Source organism: Myotis nattereri (genome assembly GCF_964212035.1).
Source record: "Myotis nattereri genome assembly, chromosome: 2".
NCBI classification, from domain to species: domain Eukaryota; kingdom Metazoa; phylum Chordata; class Mammalia; order Chiroptera; family Vespertilionidae; genus Myotis; species Myotis nattereri.
In genome coordinates, this window is record NC_138076.1 from 89,103,953 (window position 1) to 89,113,143 (window position 9,191).

At 36.0% G+C, this 9,191-nt stretch overlaps 1 protein-coding gene across 1 annotated transcript; it reads left to right on the plus strand.

Annotated features, from left to right (window-relative positions):
• Positions 1–132: 132 nt before the first annotated feature.
• On the plus strand, positions 133–4,955 carry KCNRG (potassium channel regulator; the record flags this gene model as incomplete). The annotated part of the gene is made up of 2 exons (XM_081082804.1): positions 133–713; positions 4,715–4,955. The coding sequence occupies 2 exons, from the start codon at positions 133–135 to the stop codon at positions 4,953–4,955; spliced, it is 822 nt and encodes a 273-aa protein (XP_080938930.1).
• Positions 4,956–9,191: the final 4,236 nt, after the last annotated feature.

Here is a 9,191-nt window from a genome sequence, read left to right on the forward strand (position 1 = left end):
TGTTTTTTTGTTATTTTCTCCTCTCTCCACTTAATTATATATAACTAGCACCATTTATGGTTACAGTTTGATTTACAAGTTCTGAAGTTTGTGGTGGAAGGCTTGTAGCCTCTAATCTGAGGCAAGGGAAGAATGAGTGGTCAGAAACTGGTCACTCTGAATGTGGGAGGGAAGATATTCACAACAAGATTTTCTACCATAAAGCAGTTTCCTACCTCTCGGCTAACACGAATGTTAGATGGCAGAGACCAAGAATTCAAGATGGATGGTGGCCAGATTTTTGTCGACAGAGATGGTGTTTTATTTAGTTTCATCTTAGATTTTTTGAGAACTCAACGGCTTATATTACCCACTGATTTTTCAGACTATCTTAGGCTTCAGAGAGAGGCTCTTTTCTATGAACTTGATCCTCTGGTTGATCTCTTAAACCAAGAACTCCTGCTACAGCCAAGACCTGCTCTTGTGCAGGTGTATTTCCTAAGCCGAAACACTCAAGCTTTTTTCAGGGTGTTTGGCTCTTGCAGCAAAACAATTGAGATGTTAACTGGGAGGATTACAGTGTTTATAGAGCAACCTTCAGCACCAACCTGGAGTAGTAACTGCTGCCCTCCTCAGATGACCTTACTTCCACTGCCTCCACAAAGACCTTCTTACCACGACCTGGTTTTCCAGTGTGGCTCGGACAGCGTTACTGATAACCAAACTGGAGTCAGGTATTTTGTACTTTGAAGCATCTCTCTTCTATATCAGTTCCTGATGTTTCCCCTCAAAACGGAAAGTTTCTCATGCCTACAACTTTTCTTGGAATAAATTATGACTCAATGTTTTGGGGTAGCCAGTAGAGTTGGGCAGAATGACCAGATAATTATTGTCCAAACTGGGGTACTTTTCAGAGTGAAAGAGGGTTTTGTTATTATGTGGGACAATAGGAATAAACCAAGACTGTCCAGGGAAAACTGGGACTGTGGTCACTAAAGTTGTAGGAAGAAATAATTTTATAGAAAATGTCCCATTGCTAGTAAATTTGGCTTAGGAATAAAACTTTTTTTTTTTAACCCCTAATAATGGCTGGCATATAGTGAAGGCTCAATCATTTATCCTGATCTCCTCATACTTTATGTATGTTTGCTTTTTCAGGCCTTATGATTTGACTACTGATTTTTCTCCATTCTACTTTATTTTTAAACACCATTAAGGCAGATAATCCATGGCAAATCTGGTATCCTTTTACATCTTTGGCACTCTTAGACAACTCAAACTATTGGTATAGGCTGTCAGTATGTTAAGGATAGTTGCTCCTGAGTCAATTACTTTATCCCCCTACTGTTCTTGACTGGACCCTATGGCTAATTTCCACTCTGCTGTCAGTATCTTTTTCCCCCTTAAAATTATCTTAATATTGTCCCACCATTATTTTACTAGCTGTGAAAATTGGCTTCGATTTTCAGGAGGAAGAAAAAGTCTCCATATTTTTTTTATGTGTAGTATATATAATAATAAAAGCATAATATGCTAATTAGACCAGATAGCCGGTTGACCTTCCAGACAAAGCTGCAGCAGCAGGGGCCGAGGCAGAGGCGGTTAATGGCGATCAGGCAGGCAGGCAAGCGAGCAGTTAGGGGCGACCAGGCAGGCAGGCAGGCAGGATAGTGGTTAGGAGCCAGTGGTTCCAGATTGCGAGAGGGAAGTTCAAGGGGTCCCAGATTGCGAGAGGGTGTAGGCCGGGCTGAGGGACCACCCCTTCCCCCACCCCCCCCCACCCTGTGCACGAATTTTGTGCATCAGGACTCTCACATAAAATTACTTTTTTGGGACATAACGGTAGGCATATTTGGGGATATTTTCTTAACTTCAGCAGCAGCCATCAGGAACTACCAATGCTTGCCCATCCACAAGACACCCCTCGGTCTTGCAACTGGGGAACACTGAGCAGTATAATTCTTAACTTATTATACTTCATAATTCCTGCCCTTGTAAAGAGGTTGAAATGTCATTTTGGGAGAAGAGAGCCAGTTAAATTAATAGGCTGACTGTGAATAAAAGTAAGACTCTCTCATCTCAAATGGTTTTAAGATAACTCCATGCACAACATTCTTTTCGTTGGTGGGGCACTAACATAAATAGAGAGGAAATGACCAGTTTTTTGGTTTTTAAAATATGAGTGATTAAGATCTTTGAGTATCCCTTTTGTAAAAGGGATCCTAAGGAAACCTAAGAAAAAATGGTGTTATTGGTTTTAAGAAGAAACATGCAAGGTAAAAAATGATATCCTAGAAATACTTAAATGCTCTTTAAAAACTATGCAGTTGGAGAAAATAATTGTAATCTTGAAAAACAAGATTAGAAACTCAGGTTGGGATATCCTTGCATGTACACAGTATCAAGTGGTTTTCCCTTTGTTATTAAAGTGTTTGTGTTTTAGAAATATTACAAAATTGTTTCATCTTAATATGAGAATGGCATTAAACTTCCAAAATAGATAATTCCCAAAACAGTACCTAGTTTTAAAAGTTGAAAGCTTTTTTTTCATCCCCAAATAGTATTCTTTTCAATTGAAGTTCAGAATTTTTTCTATCCCAGAATGTTTGATTTTATTTATTTTTACTTTATAGTGCCGTTTTCAAAGTAGAGACAGATAACCTGAATAAGGTGACATTATTGGGATTTCAGATGACTAGATGAAACCTCCAGGCTTAAAAGATCCGCCTTAGATGACTTCCTAGCTGGCAATCATTTTTATTTCTTGCTCTCTCCCTGGTCTGAATCTGTCCACTCAGTTGTTTTTTGAAGGTGGAAAGTGGAGAATAAGCCTGACTGGCTTCTAGGAGTCTGGTGTGTCATCCAGTTGTTTGGTATGTTCCACTAATGTAATTTACTACTCTAAGTTTTGTTAACCTAACAGGTTGCTCAGTTGTTATCTCTCAAGTTCACAGTACTAGAAATACTTGGCTTGCATCTTGCAGATGTGGTAACATTATCAAGCTCAAGTTCTGGTCATAGGGTTCTAGACCATAGAATCCCAGTAGCCTTTCATTCTATCTCACTTTTCCTTTTTTAAACTGGGTCAAAGGGAAAAGTGTAACTGCCTTTTAAGTTTTTAAAATACATTTTGTTTTCTATTTCTCATTGGTTTCTTCTATCCTTTTCTGGTGCTGTGAACCTGTCATTTCTCAATTTGGCTTCAGAGGGAATTGAGTACTTTGGCTCAGTGATTTCTTGCAAGTGCATTCCACTTTGTTATAACCTATAGTGTACTATTTGTATCTTTATTTTGTGAGATGCTCTATAACTGTTTTTCTCATTGAAAAATGTTCCTACACTATATAATTAATATCTGGGACTTGTGGGTAGATGGAATGATTTACTAAGGTTAAAAATTTACTATATCAGACATAATAAACATTTTTTTAAAAATCCTCACCTGAGGATATTTCTTAAATTGCTTTTGCAGAGAGAGTGGAAGGAAGGGAGAGGGAGAGAGAGAGAAATATTGATGTGAAAGACACACATCTATTGGCTGCTTCCATATGCGTCCCTACCAGGACCAGGGCCGAGGATCGAACCTGCAACCCAGGTACATGCCATTGTCCAGGAATGGAACCTGCGACCCTTCAGGTGACCTGACACTCTAATCCCTGAGCCACACTGGCCAGGGCAATAAACATTTTTTTGATATGTACTTTGTGGTTTTACAATTCTTACATTTTTTGAATTGCTTTCTTCACCTAGAATGAGCTTTAGAATGTGAACTACAATAAGCCATTCTATTTCAGTCATAATTAAAAGGCTAGGGATGTCCCCAAGGCTCTTTTTATCCCATAAAACTGCAGATAGTTTAGGTTGCAGCCTAGAACTAATTTAAGTTGGCCTCTTCTTCCTATCTCATAAACAAATGGTGGGAGGACACAAAGACATAAAAATATCCTTGATGGTAAATAAAGAAGGAGTAATACAGCTATATCTATTGAATATGTTATATTGACATTATTAAAAGGCGAAAGATTTATAGGATCTGAAGAGAAACCAGAGTATGTATATTGACATTATTAAAGCCAACATATAACCAATCTGAAAAGTTCAGATTCATTTTTCTTTAATTATTTAGATTGGTTCTATCAAGTTTCCCAGGAAATAGGCAGAGGCTTTTTGACCCCATGTTTTGCTTTGCAATATTTAGACAGTTATTGAGTAAAACTTGACAATAAATTCTTCTTGATATTTTATATCTGCAAAATTTACCTGGAGAAAATGTGTTTGATAAGAATAAGTCACAAAAGAAAATGTGTAATATCAGTGCTGAAAATGTGTAATATCAGTGCTGGTAAATTAAATCTAGGGGGAAAATTATAAATGTATAATGTTCATTAAAATGACTAAATCAACTAATTAAATTATTTAATTAAAGCAATGTTTAGTAAATGTAGTTGTTTGACCAAATTGTTTGCTCCAGAAAATAGTTTCTCAACGAAAATCCATCAGTGCCAGTTACATTCCTAAGTGTAGAATTAAAATGACTTTGGAAATCATAGTAAGATATCTATTTTCAGTACCCTGAAATTACTCATGTGGATTTATAAATGAAGTGTCAAAACAAAATCTGATGAAAATGGGTATGATGCATTTATGAGTGGTTATAAGTCAAATTTATGTGTTTAGTTTTGCTAGTTATTAAAGGGATGCTTTATAATTAAGTGTGTGTGTTTTTTTGTTCTAGGTATGTTTCTATAAAACCTGATAGTCGAAAATTGGCCAATGGAACTAATGTTCTCGGCTTACTCATTGACACTTTATTAATGGAAGGCTTCCATCTGGTTGGTAATAGAACAGTATCCTCTGAAGACAAAACTGAATGCTATAGTTTTGAAAGGATAAAAAGGCCCGAAGCTCTCGCCATGAACAAAACTGTGAAACCAGAGGCTGCCATCATGCCAGGGCAATCTCAGAAAAAGAAATGAGTTTTTTGTTCTTTTTTAGAGTAAAGGGAAATTGCCATTTTCTTGTCTCCTGCCATGCCATCTCTGGGCAACCACACCTCAACAATGTTTAAGCCACTCTAACTGCTTGCTGCTTTCTGAACAACACTGTGCACTTGGTGCTTTGCCACATATTCCTTCTACCTTCAATGCCTCTTTCCATTTCTCTTTTTCATGAACATTTATATAGCTTTCAAGAACGGATTCTGTAATCATGCTGATTGATTTCTAATCCCAGCTTAATCACTTACTAGCTAGATGACTTGGGCAAGTCATTTAACCTATTTGTGCCTCAACTTCTTCATCTATCAAATGGGGATAAAAATATATATATATTTTATAGGATATATGAGAATTAAAGGAGATAATATACTCAACACATTTCCTGGCATATGGTAAGCACTCAGTAACTAATAGTGATGATGATGATGATGATGAAGATGGCTCCCTTTCCTCTGTATGGACTTACATGCCATTATAAAAACAAATTTTTCTCACTTGAATATGAGCTTCATCTACTCAATAGTGTTAACATTACTATGTGTAAAGTACTGTGCTAAATATTTAGTGAGAATAATAATATATGTTACTAATTAGCATCTACATTTGATCAAAACCTTTATGAATAACTTCGACTAACATTTAAATCAGCGGTTCTCAACCTGTGGGTCGCGAACCCTTTGGCGGTCTAACGACCCTTTCACAGGGGTCGCCTAAGACCATCCTGCATATCAGATATTTACATTATGATTCATAACAGTAGCAACATTACAGTTATGAAGTAGCAACGAAAATAATTTTATGGTTGGGTCACAACATGAGGAACTGTATTTAAAGGGCCAGAAGGTTGAGAACTGATTTAAATACACATATACTTTGACTTAGTGATTCCTCTTGTAGGAATTCTTACATATGTGTCATTTTAAATAGGATAAACACTTAGAAGAGGAATCATTAAGTCAAAGAGCACCAAGTACTTTGTACATAGTAGGATTAAAAAAACCATAGAGTGGAAGCAGTTGAGCACCATTTTAAAAAGTACAATTAACTCATTCAAAAACATCTGTTAAAACATTTGTTGGACACTATACTAAGTTTTCACGATTAAAAAAATGAGTAAGAAAGAAATTATTATTCTCAAGGAGATCACATTCAACTGATAATCATCATAACAGCAAAAGATTAGAAATACACTCAAAGTTCATCAATAGGGAATGGGTAAATTATGGTTCATACAATGAAATACTATGCAACTCTTAAAAAGAATAGGGCAGCAGTTCATAAACTGATAAGGAAGGATTGTCAAATATTTATAAGGGGAAAATGTGCAGAACAATGTATAATGTTGAAAAAGATATATTTCCACTTTATAGTTTCCATTTGTGAAAAAATATACTCGTTTTCTTATATATCCATGAAATTGTCAGCAAAGATCCAGGTCACCTGTGGAGAGGGAACTGGGTGAGTGGGGTTTAGGCATGGGAGAAAGGCTTTTTTTTCCACCAGACCATGTAAAAGTATTAGCTATCTTAAAAAAAGGAAGAGCCATACCGGAAAGACAGTATGCAGAGTAAGGGGGACTCTTATGGCATATTATGGCCCATTAACTTCCATTGACACAAATTTTACCATCCTTCCTGTGAAATTCCTCCACTTAGTAAAAAAAAAAAAATGTATTCCAGACATTTCTAGTAATTACTTACAGATTTGTGTACTAGGTTGTAGGGAAGAAATAATTTTTTAAAAAAATTTCCCAACAGTATCTGAAAAGATTATGTCTATTATAAAAATGCAAAATACTTTAAGACTAGTAATGTTAAGGTTAGCAACTGAAAATAATGACCCAAATAAGAAAAAAAGCTTTATGAACCAAGTGTTTTGATTTTGGTGGCATTCTCTTTTCTGCAGAAAAGCCAACTTAGTTGTGTTAGTGCGTCATCTTAGTTTTGGGGATGATGTATTTGGTCTGGTTCCCTTGCTAGCATCATATTCTAGGGCACAATATTTCTATTCTGTTAAGTTTTTGGCATGTATATGATTTAACTAGTTGAGTATAGTTGAAATGGTTATATATGTAACACTATTTAATTCTCTATAGTGTTTTGCTAGTAAGATTATTAAAAACTGATAACTGGTTAAAATACTGAAACAAAAAATATTGTAACAGGAAATATTTAAACTGTATTAATAAGTTTGTCATTCACATTTGCAGAAAACTAGTTTGATGAGAAATGTTCTTATTAATGCACTAATAGAAACATATTACCTGTGGAAACATACAATATACATAATATTTATTAATTCATTCAATAAATATTTATTGGCTTCTGCTATGTGCCAAATACTATTCTGGACATTGGAGATACTGCAAGGAACAAAACAATGCCCTCCCTTCTGGAGCTTACTATAAATATAACTCATAACATTGACAATGGGTTTAAATTAAAATAATTTGTCTTTTGCCAAAACCGGTTTGGCTCAGTGGATAGAGCGTCGGCCTGCGGACTGAGGGGTCCCAGGTTCAATTCCGGTCAAGGGCATGTACCTGGGTTGCGGGCACATCCCCAGTGGGAGGTGTGCAGGAGGCGGCTGATCGATGTTTCTCTCCCATCGATGTTTCTAACTCTCTATCTCTCTCCCTTCCTCTCTGTAAAAAAATCAATAAAATATATTAAAAAAAAATAATTTGTCTTTTATTAAATAGTGTCTAAAAGTCATGAGTTCACAATGTAGAGATTTTTTAGGAGACAGACTGCTACACTTAAAAAAATGTTCATTATAGAGAAGTGACTTTTAGAGTGGATTGAATTTCTTATTTTAGTAAATATTTTAGAGATATCATATCTGGAGACACATCTGCCAAGATCACTTCAGTAAGCCTCTGGTATTCACTCCAAAATAGAGTGGGACTCTGTGATTGGGATGTGAAGACATGCAAAAAATTGAGTCTTTTTTAAGAAAGGGAGGCAGGCAAATGTAGTTAGAAGGAAATAGTGATATGTTTAGATGCACCACAGGCAAATTAAAAACTTGCTTGCCTTAGGAAAAAAAAGACTAACATTTTCATATGGGCACCACTTAACTCTTAACTTCTTGAATGAAATGATTTGTCAATTTTCTTTTCAATTATAAGAAAATAATGGCAGAAATTTGTCTTGGCAAACCATGCTGAAAACTTTGTTCATCAAATCATATACACATGCCCTAACCGGTTTGGCCCAGTGGATAGAGCGTAGGCCTGCGGACTCAAGGGTCCCAGATTCGATTCTGGTCAAGGGCATGTACCTGGGTTGCGGGCATATTCCCAGTAGGGGGTGTGCTGGAGGCAGCTGATCGATGTCTCTCTCTCATCGATGTTTCTAACTCTCTATCCCTCTCCCTTCCTCTCTGTAAAAAATCAATAAAATATATTTTTTAAAAAAATCATATACACATATCAATCCATCTCATATACACAAGTATGACTCATCACAATGACATGTTAATGTTTGTCAGTCTTAACTGTACCATCAATAGTCGGGCCTCCCTTATTATCCCACTTCTCTTTTGTTTCAGCTTTTTTCCATCACCCAGTTTCATTTCTGATAAGGCACTAAAGATTTTAGCTTATTCTTGAATCTCCTTAATTTACCTTATAAGCAATTGGAAGTTCTCCCTACAGTGATTTTCTGAAAAGAAGCTCTAGTGTTGAATTTTACTCTTGGATTTAATATATGTCATAATTAGAAAGAGTTCAGAATTAATTTGAGCTGCTTTGAAAATATATCTAAAATCAGGAGCCAAAAATAATATAAAATGGTCAAGGGAAAGCAACTTGAGAAATACATGATTTAGGGAATAATTGCTGTTTCTAATTTGTCTTGTATACTGTTTTCATCTGACAAACTTCAACTTCGCTTTGTAAGCTTTTGTATTGATTCTCTATCATAAATAATAGAAATGGTCACATCACCAGAGACCTTGCTGGGGGATGATAAATGACTTGGTAAGAGCCCTCTAAATCTCCCATATGCTACTGTTATTTTTCCTGTGTTGGGGAAGTTGATTCTGTAACAGCAAGTTTAGCAATGTAGAGCCACTAAGGAAATTTTTTTTTTAAAATATATTTTTATTGATTTTTTACAGAGAGGAAGGGAGAGAGGGACAGAGAGTTAGAAACATCGATGAGAGAGAAACATCGACCAGCTGCCTCCAGCACACCTCCCGCCGGGGATGTGC